Below are 21523 nucleotides of genomic sequence, written 5' to 3' on the forward strand. Positions count from 1 at the left end.
ACTGTTACAATGCAGAGAACTTACTGAGAATTGACTGACGGTGGTTGCCAAACACAAGGATGTTGTAGACCTGACGTCTGCTGAACCATCAAGCAGTTTGAACTTTGAAGCCACTTCGACATAAGGCTAGATCTGCTGAGGCAGATGCACTACTGAAGGCTGACTGCTAAAGAAAAACTTTAGGGCTGCCTATGGACTGAAGCACTAGGTACTCGGCTGAGATTAATGCATGCAAAGACTAGGGTCTTGAAGCATGCCTATCTGCACTGTTTTCTATGACATAAGAGTGAATTATGAGATGATTTTTGTAGTGAAGTGTGGGTCTGCTTATAGTGCCTTGTGCTGCTGGTCGGTGGAAGACAACAGCTGTTGGCCAGCAATAAATGCTTATGACCTGATCTTTTAAGCACTAAATGCTGGCACTTTTGTCCTGTGTGAGACCTGGCTGGTGTGGCACTATTTCTAGGGCCATAAAGCTTGCCAACTGGTTCTTAGGGGCTGCCCCATGGGCTAGCCAATGGGCTGGCCCATGCCCCATGCTTCTACATGCTTTAAAATGCTTTGTATATATGCACCAAAAGGACCGACTTCACATGCCCTAATCCTCAGATGACATAAATGCTTGTTCTCCAAGTGGGTTAAGGGATTGACCATGACATCTAAGGCTGGGAGACTGACCTACATAGCTCGTGCGTGACATGTCCCGGAGTAGGGCTCACAATGGGATCACGCCGTACGACAAATATTCTTGAAAGAGGTACTAAATATCTGTATAAGTATATCATTGTTGATGAGCTAATGTGTCACACTGCACCACAGTGCATGGTGCATGTGACAAATGCACTAGGGGTAAAAAATGGGTGGCCCCTCCCCTCCCCCTCTCCCCCCTCCGAGGTATTTATTACAAAAAGGGTTCTTCTTGCTTGTTATTTTGGGAGTTATTCTTGCTTGTTATTTTGGGAGTTAGCTTGCTTTTTTGGGGTACATGCTCATAAAAGCATGCATGCTGTGTGGGCTGATAGTCGACCTTTGTGAGTTGTGCTTTAACCAAAAGCTGAAGATAGTCGACCTTTGTGAGTTGTGCTTTAACCGAAAGCTTAAGTGGCCTACCCACTAATAGCGACCATCTCCTACTTTCTGCACTCCTTAATTCTCTGCATGGTTGCTGAAATTCTGCATCCTCTACTCCATGGCGGAACAACAAGCAATTTCGGGGGTCCGTGTGGATGCTTTTGGTGGCCAGCTGACAACCATGTCGTCTGTTTATGAGAGCTTGCGAGAGATACTACCATGTAGTTTGCAGAGGTACCTCTTGGGGTGCAAGTAACATGACTTCTATGCCTCAGGTACCATCTCAGTATTTGGAATAGTCGGTTCCTATGGCAGAGTTCTAGTATTGATCCCAATCTTAATTCTGCTTTTTCTCAATACTCTCAGGTATATCACCAATATATGGGCTATGTTAAGCCTCCTCTGCCGTCTATGTTGCCTTCACTCACTCCTCAACCTTATGCATCCCCTTTTGTGGATTCTTTGTATTCCACTGTGCTTGATTTATAGAGACAGTGCAGCTATGCTCCCCAGTAATCCTCCTCCTCTGTAGGTTTCCTTTCATCCGAACCCTTTTTCCAGTGAGAAGAAAGATTGCAAGGAACTTTACTTGGACACCTTGCTTGGGAAATGGACGGTTTTTAAAAAATCTTTACAAGCACACTGATGCTCATCGTATTAGTCAGATTCAAATTATGCTTCAACATAAAGCATACATCAGGTGGAAGGATATCTGTGTGAAGCCTTAATGGGCTGCTTTTGAGCTTGTGTTTAAGACAGTTTGTCTCTATTAACAAGATAAAAAACTTTCGAAGGTTGTTTAAAGTGGAGATGGGAAAGAAGAGCTAGGACCTGGTGAACCGTTCTAAGGCGCTCGAGGAGCCTCATGTGTTGGTTTACATGTTATACTTGTTTGGCCTTCCGCCAGATCATTAGAATGAGGTTCTCTAGAACCATATGGCGCTTGAGGAGCCTCATGGGTTCGTTTACATGTTACACTTGTTTGGCCTTTCGCCGGATTATCAGAATGAGATTCTCTGGAACCATATTCACTCATTGGTTGACATCTACAGAAATGCCAAGAATTTTGATGATACCCTTGTAGTCAAAAGGGCTGGTGAGTCTGTAGGTGATTCCTCACGCAAGAACCATAAATCCTCGAAAGACAAGAAGCGAGTGCATGGTGTAGCATCCGAGGAAGGTCAATGGTTGTAGTGTAATTCCAAGAAGCGCTCTAGAGGCAAGCGAAGGTCTTGTGCGCCACTTACCGAGGAACAGGTGGCTCTAAGTCGTGGAAGGTCTTTACCCCCGAAGACTTCTTCTTCGGACAATCCCTGTAGTGATGGCCAGACTGATTGCACTCGAAGCATAGGTTGTTCGTGGTACATATTATGGAACTGCAAGGTAACTCTTTGATCTCTTGTGTTGAAATTGGTCATTGGGATGGTAGTAGTTGCCAGGTGTGTCAGATTTGTGAGTCTTCCTTTGCTCCGCATGATCTCCTCTGAGCTCAGGGATCTATAGGCGTCCATTGAGTGTGGATAACGGCTCTACTCACAATTTTATTTGTTTATGTTTGCTGCAGATACTATGGGTAACCACGGTGAAAAATGATCATCATTATATGGTCAATCTTGCAGGGGTACAGACTTGGAAGTGTGGGATCGAACGGTGCCTAGGTTGGAGGTCCAGATTCAGGAATATTAGGAGGATTTGGACTTTCACATCATAAACCTTGACAGGATGGTCATGATCTTGGGAATGTCGTGGTCTTTTGATAAGAGAGAGATGATGATTGTAGATTGTTGGTCTCATATGCTCTCTTTTGTTCATGACGGTGTGATGTCCCTCGTGGATTTTGTGTTGTAAACTCGACTCAAGCTTGAAACTTTTTTTGATCCAAATTTAGAGTTATTTTGTTGCTTTTTGTTTTTCCGGAAACAAGATCCTTCTATTAGTCAACAAAAAAACACCCTTGAAGGGCTAGACACAACCTCGAAAGGCTAGATACAAACTTGCCTCCATGTATTAGCGAGGACCAAAGAACAAAAAAGGGGGAAAGGAGGGGGGATGATGCACTTCTTCTCCGGTTGGCTGCTCTATGAGGAGAAGGCTATCTCATACAAGGGGTGGGGGAGGGAATAACCACACAGGTGGTGTGTAGTGCCAAGTGGGCTCACCACCTCTATCTGTGAGAAAAAGACCTTGTTGCAAGACCCTCAAGAAGGCTTCCCGACGCTTCTGCATATGGTTATAAACACCGTTTCCCCCACTGACCATGGAGGGTATGAATGATGTTGAGCCAGATGCTCCTGATGGACTCCGCAGGGGGAGTGTGGGTGCCTTCAATGACTTTGCTACATCAAGCTCTCCATATGTGCCATGTTGCAATGCTGCTACAAATCTCGCATCTCTGGCACGAACCCGGAGTCCGGAGTCCAGTGATCTGTAGATGGGGTTGGGACTGGCACTGGCACTGATGAAATGCGAAGGTGGGAGACCTGAAGGGCTAACCCCCCATCTTCCTCCTCATAAGCCACGACAACCTCAGTCTGAGTGGCCCAAGGGACAATGCCCCATGTAATAGTACGGATAGAGGTCCTGTACATCGTGAAAATGCAGAGAATCTGCTGCCAAACCTACTGAGCCTTCGGGCAATCCCAAAGACAATGTCGCTGAGACTTGTGAGGGTGGCCACACCTCGGACAAGCTGCTGGTCCGTTGCTAATGGCCAACCACGTGCCAACTGCCAAACTCCTATGTGCTAGCAACCACAAAAAGAGGGTGATCTTCTGAGGTTGAAAATTGTCCCAGAGCCTCTTCCAAAAATATGAGAGAAAGCGCGGTGAGGGGCCTTGAGACTGCCGGTGTCTTGCTGCCGGGGTGCCCTTGACCTCGGGCATCTGGATCTTGCGGCCTAGTCGTGTGGTGTATGTGAAAAACGGGGTGCCTAGAATCTCCTCCCTGTTTGCAGGATCACGCTAGGTCCATTCCCCCGGGTCCCACTAGGGAGGCACGTGAGGGGCATGCTCTCCTAGATCCATAAACGCCAGAGTTTCTTGCTGGCCACCTTCGCGGGAGGGGGATCAATGTGCCACTCATGTGCATGAAATCCAATCTAATGAACAGCCTTGTCCATTACATAGATTCGGGCCTTCGTAAAGCCTACATGCTTCTAGATGATTTCAGCCAGCTATGCTCTAAGATCTATCAATCTAATCACATCATTGAGTCGTACAACACTCTCTCTTTGAGCATTGTCTCTCTCTCTCTCTCTCTCTCTCTCTCTCTCTCCCCCCACATACACACCATGGATTTCTTTGATCCCCCATAGCTTAGGCTTGTACCTGGGAAAACCCTATCCCCAACTTATAAATGGTATCAAAGAATCTTTACGGTCTCTCTGCTTTTTCGAGTTTGTGCCTGCCGCTCGTCGTTTTTTGACGCACATCCATTTTGTTGTTGTTGTTGCCGCATCTGTAGCGGTGTGCAGCTCTTCCTCCATCCTTGCCTTTGTGCTGGCCTAAGTTGCCCTCTGTGCCGCATTTGCAGCCCACCATCGACTTGCTGTCTACACTCTCTGCCCAGCACTGCTGTGTATGACCAATGCCACCTGTGCAGCGCCGAACACCCACCTGAATCGCTACCCTGTGCTGCCTCCCCTGTCCTGCACAGCCTGTGCACCACCTCTGCCAGCGTTGCCTGTGCTGCCCTCCTCAGCTGTTAGTATATCATCTTCTGCCATTGCCATCATCTTCGCGCATTTTCCCCACATGTAGCGCAGCTCCACGTCAGCACTTGGCCTCAACACGTCATCAGCACGTTGTCGCCACCGGCGTCGCCATCAACGTACACAAAAGCCACCTGTAATTGCAAAGCCTTTCATTAGAAATTTGGTAAAATTCATCAAATTAAGGCCTTAGCAATATCCAAAATTTGGGGCTTTTTCAAATTGAAGCCTACTACATCGAATTGAAGTTTCTATTGTGCCATGGAAGGAGCAGTGCCATGGAAGCTTGCTGAAAGAGACCGTTCTTCATTGGCACATCATCAGGAAGTTTTCATACTTACAAAAATTTATCTATTTTCTATTTTATGTTTAAGTTCATGGGATCTTTGCCCAGGTGGTCCCCCAAAATTTATTGTATTCAATGTTGTGTGAGTGTGTCAGTCTTTCATTTTTGTTCTCTTTGTAATGCCTTATTGTTATAAAAGGCTTTGTTTTTGTGTCATACCTTGCTTAGAGCCGCGCGGGGGAGTGTGGGCCCTGGGGGGTTCTTTGGGTAGACTGATGTAGGCACAGTCATGTGTGGTCAAGCTCTTCTGTCAGGCCTAATGGGAGGGTTTTAGGTGTTGGCACATTGTGTTCTTTTGTATCATGTGTTGCAGTTTAGAGCCCAAATCACCATGGCTATTGAAGGTCTTCCCAATCATGTCCACCTTCGCTCCAAAGGGGGGATTGTTGGGATTTGGACTCATGTCTGTGGGTCCCCTTGTGTGTGTGAACCCTTTTTTGTATGTCCATATATGTGTGTGTGAACAGCCCCTAAAAGGGTTATTGTGCTAGTTGTGTGTGAACACTCTTATGAGTGGATAAGATGATAAGTGTGCCATCTGGCATATACTTAATTACAGTGTAATATTTGTATGGGTCAAAAGATAAGGCTACAAGCCTACAAAAGCATTGTACTTGGTGAGTGAACATCACATCTATGAATCTAATTACAATCTTTCTCTTTGAGCATTCTCTCTCTCTCTCTCTCTCTCTCTCTCTCTCAGATCCACCATGATGTAACTTTTGGTCTCATAGGTCATTTTGGCCTTTTGAAGACGATAATATAACATTTCATTTCTCTCTCTCTTTTTTTTTTTTTTTTCGTGAAATGGTGTTTTATATTATATGTAAAAATGTACATCAGCCACATGGCTCACACAGAACCTATGGCCCCAAAAAAAACCCCCCACAAAAGATCCTCTAAAGGATCATGACCATGCAAACCTGTATACTAATAAGAAAGCCTCCTAGCCAAATAAGCATCCCAGATAAAAGCATCAAAGATGAGCCAGCCGAGCCGCCGTAGACCATAACGAAATAACATCTGCATCCAGTAGTTGAGCTGAGAGAAGAGAAGAAAACTGCCAAAGCAGCAAACCGCGGATACGTAGAATGTGCCCATGTATTCCAGACAAGGAATCAAAGATGAACCCATTCCGTGTAGTCCAAATATGCCAAAGTCCTGTCCATCTAAGGAAATGGAATATCACAAGGTGATTGTCCGAAGTAACGACTTGAGGACAAATCCCAAATATCCACTGATGAGCCGAAACAGTAGACCTCTCTACTACCTCCCAAACGCGAGAGACAAAAGACCAAATCTGACGGGCCACTGCACAACTCATGAACAGATGCATAACTGTTTCAGTGCATGTTGTGCAGAAGAAGCAAGAGGCCAATGTAATTTTACGGCGGCTGAGCTGATCTTGTCCTCCCACCAACATCCTCTAAATGAACACCTTACCTTGGTAAGGGAGTTTAGACTGCCAACCACGCATAAGAGTTTTCTGCCACCATGATTTAGACTTGTGCAATTCCCACACCTTATTGGCCTTGGCTGAAACCCAATCTTTCTCTGATACGAGCTTATGATAGACCTGGTTAGCTGAAAGTGATATCAAGTCACCAGATTTACATAGTGTCCAATCAAGCCAAGGCTGATCTGCAGATGGCCGAGGCAATGGAGTAAAAGGCTCAACTGCATGCATGATGTCAACCCATAGTGGCTGAAATGTCCGAGGAACCCTAAAGTGCTGCAGAATACGACGAAACGAATATGGCCTGTCACGACCGGGTATCACAGCATCTCGGATTCTAACCAAGCCTAACCTGACCATGCGGTTGAGTCGTATGCGTGAAGCATCTCTGTCTGGCCAAACAATGACACGCAACTCCACAAATGTTTCGAACTGCAAAGAGTTCAAAAGTAGTCTTTCATGACCAGGATCCCACCGAGCCAATAGTAGAACTTCATGCCAAGAAAGGAGAATATGCGATAAAATGTGAGATGAGCGAATACGGACAGGATGAGCCGCATTCACAATGTCCCACCATGAAGCCTGCACACGTGTCCGTCCATGTGACAATCCCTCCAACTCAATCAAGTCACGAGCCATGAATACCCACGGCTGCTCCTGCAAATACATATCCTGAAAAAGCACCCACCTACGCGCCACCATATGCAAGCGGACATCCAGTAAAGCAGCCCCACCCATTCTTTTGGGCGTTGTAATGTGATTCCAAGCTATCCATGTTTGACCCATAATATTTCCTTGCCTCTTCCACAGCATAAACCGAATGGGAGCAACCAAACGGAGAAGAGATTTGTGCGTCCAAGGTAGCAAAGGCAAAAAATAGGAAATCATGCTAAGCATAATAACCTGAGCTACCTTAACCCTCACGTGCATAGGCTACCCTTGAGCTTTCCAATACACAAATTTATCTGAGATCCGAGCAGAAATCCAAGCAAGAAGCACTTGGGGGTCCACATCCACACCCACCGGATACCCAAGATGACGAACAATGTCTCCTGTATGCACCACACGGCCTTGCCACCCTAATGCCTTAAAATCAAATTCCGTGCATACAATGAGGGCTGATTTTGTTGAATTTATTTTCAGCCCAGAAGCCAATGCAAAATTATTCCAAGCTTGCATTGCTCGATCTATATTGGCTTTTTCGGCCCTGAGAAACATAAAAGTGTCATCCGCAAGGGCTTGAGCAACCAATTGCTTGCCATGAGGGAGATGGAAACCAACCACTTCACCATGCGATGCCATAGCATCTAGGCGAGATAACATAGGATGAGTGGCAATGGCAAAGAAAAGAAGGCTAAGAGGACAGCCATGCCGGAGAGAATGGGTGAGAGAAATACCATCCGAAAGTCCTCCATTGAGCATAATCCGCGTGATAGAGCCAGAGCCAAGTAAATGCACCAAATTAGCCATTTTGGGACCAAAGCCCATGGCTGTCATTAACTGAGAAAGGAAAGACCAGCTGACATGATCAAAAGCTTTTTCAAGATCCAGCTGCACCATCACAATCTCTTGCTTCTTTGCCTTGGCATAATCCACTCCAATTTGAACATTAAGAATATTATGCAAAATATTCCAGCCATGCACAAATCCATATTGGTATGGATGAATAAGAGTAGGAAGCACCTTCTGCAAGCGATTGGCAAAAATCTTTGTAAAGATTTTATACATAATACTCATAAGTGAGATCGGGCGCCATTGAGCCAAAGAAGTAGGTGAAGGGACTTTGGGCAACAAACGAAGTATGCCCAACTTCCAATCGGTAGGCATATATCCCTCATCCCAAACCCTTTGATAAATAAGCGTCAAAGGCTCTGCAAGCTGATCAGCATATTTTCGGAAAAACTCATTTGTCAAACCATCCCAACCAGGGCTCTTTCCCATGGGAAGTTTGGAGAGAACAACTTCCACTTCCCCTTGAGTAACAGGAGCATCAAGCTGAACCGCCACATCAAGGTCAACTTGATATCGTACTTCAGCAAACAATGACTCCCTTGCAGCCAGGACAGCCGGCGAGACATCCTCTCGAGGGACAAGCAAATCTTCATAAAACCTGATGCAATGCTGAATAACCTCAGAAGGTTGAGTAACAAGGTTGCCTTGGGCATCCATCAGCCTAACAATATTCTCACGCATATGTTTTTGATGCAACTTATCATAGAAGCGATGAGATTGACAGTTAGCATCCCGCAAAGCATCAAGACGTGCAAGTAGTTTAAAGCGAACATATTGTGCTTCCTGCATCCTAGATAGCTTCTTTTTCAGCCATTCTATGGTATCCACAACTTCAGCATCCATAGAGTTAGTAAACATGAACGCCTGCAAGCCCTTTAAAAGCGACTCAAGAAGAGCCACATGCTGTTTTTGTATAGAGGCATTAGCAAGACCATAATGCCGCGCTAATTTCCGAGTGTTGGTAAGGAACACTGGCCAAGCATGATGATCAGCCATGGACACTCTTGTGGAGAAATGTCGTATCAAGTGACGCATATAAACATCAAAAACTTCATGCTCCAAAAAAGTGTGATTTAAGCGCAAAGGCAAGCGTCCCAACAAGCCTTTATATGCATCCACAGGATGATAGACCATTTCAAACACAAGCGGCCAACGATCCGACAAAAGTTGTTGCTGATCAACCATCATAGTAAGAACCTCTGGCAAAAAGAGATCTTGATGTAAAATATACATCCTATCCAATCTAGCATAAGTGCCCTGAAAATGTTGTGAGGCATAAGTGTAACCGCTTTCATCTGGATGCAACCAAGACCACATGTCTTGTTTTAGCGACCTTGCTGCAAAAGCTTCCCACGCCATTCTCTCCAGGCCATCCATTACAGAATGAGGCGACGTGGCTTGCTCCCTGGAGACACACATATTAAAGTCTCCCATCACAAAGCTAGGATGAGAGATTGAAAGAGCACACAAGTCATTCCACAGCAAACGGCGTGCACAAGCATTATTTGGAGCATACACCCCTAACAACCATAAAGGCGTATCATCCCAAACAATCTGTATCACTAGAAATCTTCCATGAACATCTTGAATCACAAGAGAAGGCTGAAACTGCGAATGAACAACAAACATAGCACCTGATTGCGAAGCAGGATGTCCGCTGTAGAAAACATGAAACCCCTTATATACATAGGCTTTGCCAGCCAACTTATGCTGCTTATGTTCAGCTGCACACAAAAACATAGGCTTTGCCAGCCAACTTATGCTGCTTATGTTCAGCTGCACACAAAACATCCCAACCATGACAAAAAGTTGTACGCCAAAGTCTGAACTGCTTTTGGCGCGAAGAAATACCCTTTACATTCCATTGTACAATTTTCATAAGCCTTCCCAGAAAAGGAATCAACAAGGCGGTGTACTAGGCCCAGGACAATCTGCCAAATCACGAACCTTTTGAAGCATTGCATTTTTAGACATGGTATTTGTGATCTCAGACTGCCCTTGGAGTTCCCGAGCACGTGCCGAAGGGGAATGACCATCCCATGGCGAGATGACCTCACCCTTCGAACCAAACACAAGAGGCAATTGTTGTTGTGCTTCTTTTGTTAGGCGGCTTCTAATAGGATAGCATTCTACTCTATCCACCCCAAGAGCCCCTGTACCCTGAGAAAGTTGGCCTCCCGGCCTCTCAATCCTGGTCTGTTGCTGGGCACCTGAACCCAAAGGGCGATGAGCATATGTATGTAAGGGCCCCTGATGAGTACGCAAAGGCCCCCGCCAAACAGCATCTGAGAAATCCCCCCCGCGGGGCAACAAATCGTGTCTTTTTACCACGTACTTCCACCCATGGCTGCTCAACCTCATTCTGAACATCCACATGTACATCCATGTGCTGGGCATCATGTAAAGGAGCATCATGCTCATCTTCCACGGACAACTGCCCATCAACGATATCCTTGGTAGCAACAACTTGTTCTTTCTTAGGACATTCGGAGACAAAGTGGCCCATCTCACCACATTTGAAACAGTGGCCAGCAAATGTATCCCACCTCAATTCATACATTAAAGGTTGCAGCCCAGCCATATTGACACGCAAATGTGTCGGCCTAGGTCTCCCAGTATCCCACAACATGCATAGACGATTTCGGTTTCTAGATGTCATTCAAGGCACCACCAAGACATCACTGATATCTCGCATGAGACCTGGTAAAACACGCCAAAACATTGGTGGGAATTGTTTCACTTCAACCCAAACTGGGCAAGCCTGGCGCAACATATCTTGGTACTCTGCCATATGCTTCCACGGAGCCACATGAACCAACTGCCCATCCAAAAAGAGTGGCACCTGCTCCAAGACTGCCCTACGGACTTCCGAAGTGCGAAAAAGTATTTCATAAAAGCCTCTCGGACCATCATAAATCACCTCAGGTGCCTCAGGCGACACCAAGCGGCCCAACCATGCTCTAAGACGAGGCAACAACGGAATACGCCCAGTAAAGAAGAAGATAGCAGCACGATCATGAAAATCTGCTAGCTGTTGTAGCAACAAAGGAGTCTCCGTGCATACATCAGCCACACCACCATTATCTATTGTTGCAGCCATTTGTAGCTATTTGCCTTCACATATTCTTGCCTTCACATATTTGCAGCTATTTGCCTTCACATATTCTTGCAGAAGCTCACCAGTGATCTGCAACAAACGTGCAAACTCCGGAGAAGGTACCTGAGAACTTTCCTCTGCATTCTCTCCAACATTCACCGGGGTGTAGCTTGCATCAACATCAAGCCTTTGACGTTTTTGTTGCTCCGAGGCATCTGAAGCATAACCCACATCCTTCTCGATCATCTCCTCAATAAGATCCATGTTAAGGCTATTGGCAGCCAAGCCACCAACAGCAGCAACCGGGTCATCCGAATCCATGTACAAAAGCAAAGAAAACCCGTTCTCTCAAACCCTAATTCAGCACCTGAAAACCCTAATTCAGCACCTGCAAACCCTAATTTAGCAGTCTGCTGGAGCTGACCACCAAGCCTCGAGGAGCAACAGCCTCCCTCTCCCTCCTTCCTCTGTCTCGTTGTGGCTCCTTCTCTCGGTGAAGTAGCAGTTGGTCGCCAAGAAGCCTCTCCCTCTTGCTCTCTCTGGTTCTTGTTACAACAGTGGTCGATTCCGCTGGTAGAGGACTGTACGCTTCAAACCACCTAAAACACCTCTCTCTCTCTCTCTCTCTCTCTCTCTCTCTCTCTCATTTCTCTCTCAACACACACACACACACACACACACACACACACACAGGCCCTACGTTGTGCTCTCCCAGTATGTTGGGAGCCTACCCCCGCCTCTTCTCACGCGCGCACACACACACCTTGGATCTCTTTCATCCCCCATAGCTTAGGCTTGTACCTGTGCAAACCCTACACCTAATCTATAGTTATTACTTAAGAGGGGTTTACCTTTGTAATGAAGGTGAACAAATACTCAATTCTTAAAAGCCCATGGGCCACTCTTAACCGAGGAAGACTTTGTGAATCGGGTCGGGTAAAGAGGTTCTATGAGCAAGCTGAGAAGAGATGGATCATGACTTCGGGTCGGGTAAAGAGGTTCTATGAGCAAGCTGAGAAGAGATGGATCATGACTTCGGGTCGGGTAAAGAGGTTCTATGAGCAAGCTGGGAAGAGAGGGATCATGATTGGGGGGGTGGGGAGGGGGGTGCAAGGTGCATATCTCAGCATTGACCAGTTTGTGCAGGTTTAGGGATGTGTTTGGGCATGTTTCGGTGGTAGCCAGCCCTAGCTCAGTGTGCCCCCTGTTATGAAAAATGGGGAAGAGACAAAGCTGAAACTGAAACTGAAATGAAAGCAAGACTAGAAAAAGACACAAAGCGTAGACATACCTTGAGATGAGTGTAGACAAGACACAAGATTGATACTTTCATTGATGTGACACCCACAATATATAGGTGAGAAGTACAAGATAGAGTAGACTGACTTATGGGACAATTATAGAGGTGCCACATGGCACATACTCAAGACTCAAGACAAAAACTGAGACTAGACAAATGTAGACTAGAGAAATAGTACACCTAGTGTGCACTTATTTCCAACACCCTCCTTAAGTGGACACTAGGAGAAAGACAGAAAGACAAGACTAGAAGACAGACATAAAAACCTATAGACTGAGAGACAAGACAGAAGACATGACAGACAAAGATCCTGAGACACCCCTCCTCAAGTGATATCCTCATATGGGTCCACAAGGATAGGGACAAGATGGATCTAAAACAAGACACAGTCAGATTGATAGACAAATAGACAGACAGACAAGACTAGATAGACAGAAGACTGACTGTAGACAAACAGATGGACCTTGAAGACATCCCCTCCTAAAGGAAATCTCTACCTCTCGGGTAGGGACAAGAGAGAGGTCCTAAAGCAGAATGAGTAAGACATAGAACCCCTTGACCTACATCATCGGTGGTCAAAGTGGTAGACAAGAAAGATGAAGTAATCAGAAAGCCCACTCCTCATCATATGAGGAATGAACAGCAAGATCTGCTGATGGAGATGCTGCAGCAACATGGGCTGAGGTAGATGCAGGGGCTGATGTAGAGGTTTTAGAGTAGCAGTCCTTCTCCCGGTGATTATCACGGCCACAAATGGTGCATGGATGAGCCTTGAAGCAGTCCTTCTCCATATGATTAGTTTTTCCACAATGGGTGCAAGGCTTTCTTACCTTAGAGCTTCCTTTCTTTGCTAAAAATGCAGTGTCAGTTACCTTTTGTTGTTGAGTTCTTTCCTCTTCTTGGAGAGCATTGATGATACCTTCAAGAGTAGGATTATTGTGATACTTGAAGGTAGTGACAAGAGTAGCATAGGTGTCAGGTAAGCTTTTGAGAAGCACAGCAATAGCAATATCTTCGGAGATGGGGGACTTCACTGATGCAAGCTGAACCATAAGACTGCGAAAATAATTGACATGAGAGGCTATAGTAGCTCCCTCCTGCATATATAGATCAAAGAATGAGATCATAAGTGCAATCTCAGAGTTTTTAGAGCGGGGTCCAAAAAGGGTATCCAAAGTGATCCATGCTCGAGAAGCAAACTGTATGTCGGAGATGTGATGAATGTAATCATCTCCAAGACCGAGCAAGATGATAGCATAGGCTTTGTCATTCTTGGCAGTGGGAGCATAAGTGATAACTTGCTCAATGTCGGAATCTTCGGGAGCAGCATGGTGAACAATGTCCCAAAGACTTTCTTTCATAAGATGGCACTTGATTTTGATTTGCCAAGTATGAAAGTTGGACCCATTGAATTTGTCGGATAGACATGAGAGAATGAGTAGAAGAGGCCATGTGGGAAGGTCTTACCTCTTGCTAAAATGCAAGGGCAGTGTCTATTCCCTTACAAGATTGTAGAAATGAATGAAAGAAGAGATCCAAACTATTTTTAGAAGCCGGCTCTCTCACCACTTGTCAAGGCCATAGCATGTGACAGCCCACCGAAGCATGAGGAACTAGCAATTTGCAGATATGAGGATAAGAAAAGGACTGACCAGCAAAGACAATGCACAGTACCTTGTAGACTCTTCAAGAGGAAGCGATGGCAGAACTGAATGCAGCAAATAGCTCGTTAACAGGAGGAAAGTCGATCTGCAGCTGCTTCTAGATGATGCGCACCCTTGAGTCGATGAAGAAGGCAGCCAAAGGAGAGCAGCAACAGTACAACGGGCAGCAGCAGCTCCAAGAAAGAGAACAATAGCAGCTCCACGAAAACGAGCTGTATGAGCTTGAACAGGGCGGAGAGCAAGAAAGTGGGCGGACAGAAAGTTCAGGCCGTGCAATACTAGAGGAAAGGAGCGAACATATAGAAACGGTGAGATGCAAAAAAAAGGCGTGAGGCAGCTCCCAACAATGCGGCGGCAGATAGTTGTTGGGCTGCTACAGCAGTAGGTCGATTACCAAGAGCAGGGGCAGCACCCAGCTAAGCGGCGGCCTGTTCTGAACCAAGTGACTGCAGCAAGAGAGAGAAGAGGGGCAGTCGCTCACAGGAAACAGGGGCAAAGATGAGGGGAGCCAGGATAAACCTGCTCTGATACCATGTTATGAAAAATGGGGTAGAGACAAAGCTGAAACTGAAACTGAAATGAAAGCAAGACTAGAAAAAGACACAAAGCGTAGACATACCTTGAGATGAGTGTAGACAAGACACAAGATTGATACTTTCATTGATGTGACACCCACAATATATAGGTGAGAAGTACAAGATAGAGTAGACTGACTTATGGGACAATTATAGAGGTGCCACATGGCACATACTCAAGACTTAAGACAAAAACTGAGACTAGACAAATGTAGACTAGAGAAATAGTACACCTAGTGTGCACTTATTTCCAACACCCCCAAGGCCCAGCCTGGAGGTCATCATATGAAAAGGGAAAAGGGAGCCATTATAAGGGGTTTTCTCTTTTTGGGTTTTAGGAGTGGGATTTCCTGCAAAAGGGAAATCCAACCCCTTACCTCATCATTTAGAGCTCTTAACCCTTCTCGGCGCATAATTTAACAGTCAACGGATCTTCAGATTTGGCCCTAAATAAAAATTCTCATGGAAGAAATTATTGTCAAAATATTTCCTCATATCAATTGCTGTTTTGCTATATATAAATGACATTTTCATAGTTAATGGAATTTTATTTTGTGTAGGTTTATTTCTAATTTATAGCTGACCACAAGAGTATGGATGTTTCCAATATGCAAGGTGAAAGTTGGCACTGATTCCGATTCAACATCTCTCTATGCCTTGTGCCGGCAATGGTTAAGGAATGACATGCCAAGAAATGATCTGGTGAGTCACACCTTTGGCTTTGCTGGGGTGACTATTTCTGCATTATTGACAATTTGACATGTTTGTATATCGTTAACATTTAGTCTTTGGCAGGTGATTAAATACCACATGTAAGAAACAAATGCAAGAAAATAGACCACCATAAGGATTCATTTTTCTCATTTCTACATGTTAAGCTAGATGACAAAACCTCCCAGAGGTTCACAAAGGTTGCTAGCATTTATAACCTCATCTGCAGCCTAGACTAGAAGTCCTCTTTTGCACCCCCATTCACGATGTGACTAGCTAGTGGGCTCTCTAATATTGGGTCCTTGGGAGGCCCCTCTCCTTGAGTCCTACAGACGAATTGAAACACTGCAAAGCAAATTGCACTGACAGCCCTTGGGAGGCCCCTCTCCTTGAGTCCTACAGACGAATTGAAACACTGCAAAGCAAATTGCACTGACAGCCCAAGATCCACACACGCATAAGCATATCCATGAAGCAATCCAAGTACATGTAATCCATGGTCAGCCGATCATGGGCTCCAAACTAGCCATCCTCCAGCTAGAGACTATGCAACCCTGGCTTAGTCTGCATCTGCAAGACGCGCACGTCCCATACCATGCACCCCCAACCCTCACAACTATCACTGATGCTAGTGGGCTAACTAGTAGCAGGGTCCTTTGGAGATCCCTCTCGAGTCCCACGGAGGAATTCTTCTAAAATGAGCCACAACTCAACTATGTAGCCTCATAATCTAGTTCACTCTATAATGAACTGTCAGGCCTCATGCTAGCCTCTCTATGTCCAAACAACATGACATGACATTCTCCCTCTCATAACAAGAGGATGGGTGGAAGACAATCTCTGGAGTACATTCTCCCAAATGTTGTCTTCATTTGCATGATTCTCGCAAGGTCTGAGTCCCACAGAGGAATTCTTCTAAAATGAGCCACAAACCAACTATGTAGCGTAATAATCTAGTTCACTCTATAATGAACTGTCGAGCCTCATGCTAGCCTTGCTATGTCCAAACAACATGACACAACGTTCTCCCTCTCATAACAAGAGGACGAGTGGAAGACAATATCTCTGGAGTACATTCTCCCAAATGTTATCTTCAACTGCATGGCTCTCCATTTAATCAACTACTTAGAAACCATTGTGTTTCTAAGGGTCTGTTCACTACGTTTAACACCCACAACTGTTGTATGGAGAACACAAGCGGATGGATCCTCAAGTCTCGCAAGCTCATAGTCAGACACAAAGCTATCTCTTGCACCGAGTACCTCTATCAATCTCCATCCGAAAGATGCAATTTGTAAGCCACCTTATTAATCTTTTTCAAGGTCAAATAAGATCCACAATATCTCAAAGATAACTTTAAAACTTTTCTAGTCCTCATTACTTGAAAATATTTAGGAACTCTCAAAAATCCATTGGCCTTTTTCCAAGACTCTAACTGACTGCTTTGTTTAGCATAGAATTGCACTTTCATATGCTCTCTCTTCCAAATTGCTGCATCTCTTTTCTCTGCTTCGCAGTGCCAACTTTGGCTTTCTCAAAGCAAAACATCCACGGGGCTGTAGACTAAAATCCATACTTCGGTTTTAAAGGGCTCATCTTAGTAGCAAAATATTGTCAGCAAACTCTATTAATGGAAGATACTGTTCCCGATCGGTCTATCACACAGACACATATGTATAGCACATGTTGCACATGCTCTGTCTATCTATCAAACTCACAATTGGACGAGCTCATACTTAGCTTAGTGTCCAATTTTTCGAATACCTCTTATGAGAAATATCCATTGAACCTAGGATTTCAATCACTCACATTTTTCAATTAGCAAGCCATAAACACTAAACAACTTCTCAACATACAAATGAGCAAGTTGCATAGCTGAGATTTTCTCTTTAGTAGGAATAAATCTCGCCAAGTTTGTGAGTCAGTCAATGATTATGCAAATGACATTATTTCTTCTTAATGTCCGTGGTGATTCAATCTTAAAATCGCTAGAAATACTCTTGCCATTTCTTTTTTGGTATTTCCAAAGGATACAACAAATCACTATGTCTGAAGCCCTCACCTTTATTGACTATTGCTCAACCATTGGAATGTTGACTTCGAGTTTCACCCTTTCTCGGATGCTCTGAAGATGCATATGGTGAGGGGTTTCCTGAAGGGGAAAGCAAGGCCCTTACTTGGTGGAGAGAGCTGAGGGATAAACTCCTCTACTTGGGTGGATTTAGAGATGTGGTTTCAAGATGAGTTCCTCTTGGCGGAGGATGAGTTTAATGTGGTGTCCAAGTTTGCAGGCTTGGATATGGAGAACATGTCTTTTGACATGTCTTTTGACATGTATTTACAACGGTTTAGAGAGTTGCAATCTCGGGCGGGGCACATGGAAGTCACAACTTTGTGTGGATTCTTTATCTGTGGGATGGCACGAGATCACAAACTACCAGCGAGGAACAATCATAGCAAAACACTGAGGGTGTGATCAAGTATGCTAGGATTTATGAGGAGACAATGGCTAGTCAGACATAGAACATGTATCTTAGAAACCTCGCACTCAAGAAGTTCCGACCAGGGTTTCGAGCATTAGTGCAAGTTAATTTTGGGAAGACTTCACAAAATCAAAACCAAACCAAGGATTGGGTGATTCCAATCCAAAGAAAGAAGAGAAATCCCTCTAGGGTCTCTGAACTTTCTGAGATGGTGGATGTTTCACTTGTGGCAAGAATCTAGCCATGATGCAAAATGGTTCGATGAGGAATACTTCAAGAAGTATTTGGTGCTCCTTGAAGCGTACTTGGAGGCTTTTTAGTTGCACTCAACCGTTTAAAAGCACCATACAGAGAGAAGGGGGGGGGGGGGTGGAGTTTGGCTAGTTATCCGCGTGAGGGGGGTTTTCACTAGTTTGGCTAGTTATCCGCGTGAGTCCCCCCCCCCCCCCCCCCCCAAAAAAAAAAAAAAAAAAAAAAGAAAAGAAAAAAGGAAGAAGAAGAAAAGATCATTGTTCTAAAAAGAGAAATGTCCACAGAAAGTGAACTACAAAACAGTCCCAAAGTAGAGCTTGATATGTACATCCCTAGATAGAGGTATAGTGAAGAGGGAAAAAAGGAAGGGGAGGGGGGGTCTCTAGTTGGCCACTCTCAGAGAGGGACTATGTTGGGGGAGGGAAGGAAAACGGCACATTGGGGCCAGTAGTGCCAGATCGCTCCGTCATCCTCTCTAGTGAGAAATAGGCACGGACTCTTTGAGTGCATAGGAAGGTGGTGCGGCGGAGGTGGTGGCGTTGCATTCGCTTTGAGTAGCTTGTGAGGTGCTCCCATCATCCTCGTAGGGCATGGATGATGTTTAGCCAAATAGATAAAATCACCTCTGCATGAGTACTCACTAGTATGGATAGTTATGTCCATGAATCCCATTTTTGACTAATTATCCGTGTGATGTATTCACCAATATGGATAATTGTGTATGTAAATCTTGTAAGTAATTACTGAGTCATGTGGATAGACTCTAGAGGTAGGGGTTCATACTTGAGTTGTATCATACGTGTAAAATGCTTGAAGATGGGTGGATTATCCAAGTACAATTGCATTGTGAATGAGCATGTTGTTTTGCATATGCTTTGCAAGTGTGAACTTGTTTTTCTAGCGTAGATAGGGCTTACATATTGTCTTGTTGGCCAGTAACCACAAAACCAATGGGTTGACTCACATATTCTTTTTTTTTTTGGGAAAAAATATCCTTCTATTAGTTACCAAGAAAACAGCCATAGTGGCTGAGTACAAACTCGTCCTATTTGGACAATTGTGGATAGGTTTAGCAAGCAAGCTCACTTGTTGTCGGTGAAAAAGACCATCAAAGCTGAGCATATGGTTAAAATATGTCTTGCACAAATGTTCAAGTATCATGGAATGCTGAAGTCCATTGTGGGAGAGATAGAGATTCTAGGACTACAAGTCTCTCGTGGTGGGTCTTATTTGATAATATGGGCACCAAATTGGACTCCTCATCAGCTTATCACCCTCAAACGGATGGGCAAAGTGAGGCTGCAAATTCAGTCATGTTGGATCTCTTGAAATGTTATCTGGCGGATCAGGAGTCTTCTTGGGAGAAGTACTTACTGCTTGTGGAATTTACATACAACAACACGGTGCATGCATCTACTAGAAAGGCCCCGTTTGAGATTGTTTATGGTAAGGTGGTTTTGCCAAATGTCACAAAATTCCTCACAACTTTTGTTCTCTACTGTTCATGTGTGGCATGTGGAGCCTGACATGACATACATGTATGGTTGGTGGACCTTGACATGGTGTGTCTGTGTGGCATATGGAGCCTGACATGACAATACATGTATGACTTATGAAGCCTGACATGATAGTACATGTGTGGCTTGTGATGCCTGACATGGTATATATGTATGGCCCATGGAGCTTGACATGATGTGATTCCTTGGGACTAGCTATCTTGGAGATTTTCTGTATTTGTGTTCTGGGAAGGTTCCGGAAGGATCATGAGCCTTGGACATTTTAGCTAATACAACTGAGCAGATGGGTGTTTCTTCGAGTCTAGCTGCACTCGTGTGTGTGCATAACTTTGATTTTACCTTTGGATGACGACTAACAAGTGGTCTACATGTGTTTTGCAGGTGGGAAGTGTCCCCAAACACCCAATCTACAACTTTACGTTTTCACATACTAATAATTATGGGTGCAGGTTCACACACACTTATAAGTGTCCGGACAACTTATAAGTTGTACACATTGGACTGGACTTATTTAATACATGTGGCGGCCAAAAGACACGCTCTGCAAACTATTTTGGCTATCTTCAAGTAGGCACCCCCTTCTGGACCCAAAAAGCACACGAGTGAGCTATTTCCGGTGGGGAGTCTCTATTATTGGGAAAAATTTCAGATTTGAGGAAGGCACCTGCCTTTTAGTGTGCATGAGGGCCGATCGACTGGTTTTCAGCCTGTTGGCAGCCTACTACAGCTATCTATCGTGTGACAGATGCTCACCAGATGCATGGGAGATGCTGTCCGACTCCTGCATGTCTTCCACTACTGGCCAGCTGGTTTTACAGCTTAACAGAGGCTGGACAGGTCATAAAAACAGAGAGGAGCTGGTCGTCATCATCTGGACAAGTTTTCTTATGATCAAGAGCTTGCAAGCGAGTGTGCTACTGCGGGTCACATCCGTCTGTGGCTATTGAGGGCTGGTCGACTGCTGTAAACAGCCTTTCATGGCTGGTCGACTTGTCCTGTGAGCCATAGAGGTGGAGGGTGAAGACACAAGGTTGTCTCGGGCTGATGCGGGAGTGCTATGGGCTGTCCATAGTTGTCCTGCATGTGCTTGATGTAGGAAGTGCCTTCTTGTGCCGAGGATTGTCAGCAAAATTCTGCATATGTATTTGTTTTGCTTTCATACAAGGTTGTTTTGGGCTGATGCGGGAGTGCTATGGGCTGTTCATAGTTGTCCTGCATGTGCTTGATGTAGGAAGTGCCTTCTTGTGCCGAGGATTGTCAGCAAAATTCTGCATATGTATTTGTTTTGCTTTCATATTGTTCTGGAAGAGACAGGTGCTAGCTAGTGGAGAATCCTTGGGCACCCGTGAAGTTGTATTTGGAAGCAAAATCCTTTTTGGTAATCTAACCATAAAGAGGGGGGGGGGGGGGGGGAGGGGGGTCAGCCCATCTTCTGGCCCCTAGTGTGGTGTACGGTGCAAATTTGTCATCTTCCTTTGTTTGGCATGCTTATGTGTATTTTCAGTTTTCATGATTGATTAGATTTCCGTGTTACAGTGGCCCTTCCGTTTACATTGGTATCAGAGCCTGGCTTTCTACACAATTTGTGCCTAATATGATGTTGGATATGGCTGTAAGGAGTCATTATCCATGAGAGAAGGTTGGGATTCTTAGGTAACCCTTGGTCTTATTGTCTCGCCTCGAAAGAGGTTACTTTTGGTTTAAGCGGCAGTGAGCGTGTGGAAAGACTTTGTGGCCCTCCTGTCTGTGTAGGGGCACTGTTGCCTTTGAGGGCAAAGGAAGTTAAGGTCACTCCCATCATTGGGAAGCTTTGCATACAGATATAGGGAT

The 21523-nt window shown here is 45.0% G+C and overlaps 2 protein-coding genes across 6 annotated transcripts in view; one reads left to right on the forward strand and one right to left on the reverse strand.

Moving 5' to 3' along the window:
* LOC147628115 (uncharacterized) overlaps positions 1–21523 on the forward strand; it is a 110943-nt gene that overhangs the window by 57188 nt on the left and 32232 nt on the right. For all 5 annotated transcript variants that reach the window (XM_086813134.1, XM_086813136.1, XM_086813138.1 and 2 more), the window contains one exon: positions 15346–15432. In XM_086813134.1, the coding sequence (XP_086669260.1) occupies positions 15346–15432 (87 nt within the window). The remainder of the gene's footprint in view (positions 1–15345; positions 15433–21523) is intronic.
* On the reverse strand, positions 12711–14506 carry LOC147628116 (uncharacterized). The gene is made up of 2 exons (XM_086813140.1): positions 14166–14506; positions 12711–13547 (listed from the first exon to the last, which is right to left on the reverse strand). The coding sequence occupies exon 2, from the start codon at positions 13541–13543 to the stop codon at positions 13097–13099; it is 447 nt and encodes a 148-aa protein (XP_086669266.1). The 5' UTR covers positions 13544–13547; positions 14166–14506; the 3' UTR covers positions 12711–13096.

The sequence above is a fragment of the Cibotium barometz genome, chromosome 19 (genome assembly GCF_041138505.1).
Source record: "Cibotium barometz isolate CiBa-2024 chromosome 19, ASM4113850v1, whole genome shotgun sequence".
Classification (NCBI taxonomy): domain Eukaryota; kingdom Viridiplantae; phylum Streptophyta; class Polypodiopsida; order Cyatheales; family Cibotiaceae; genus Cibotium; species Cibotium barometz.

What these genes read in the sequence shown, in the direction of transcription:
- LOC147628116 (XM_086813140.1), bottom strand. Translation starts at nt 13,543, where the DNA reads ATGGTTCAGCTTGCATCAGTGAAGTCCCCCATCTCCGAAGATATTGCT.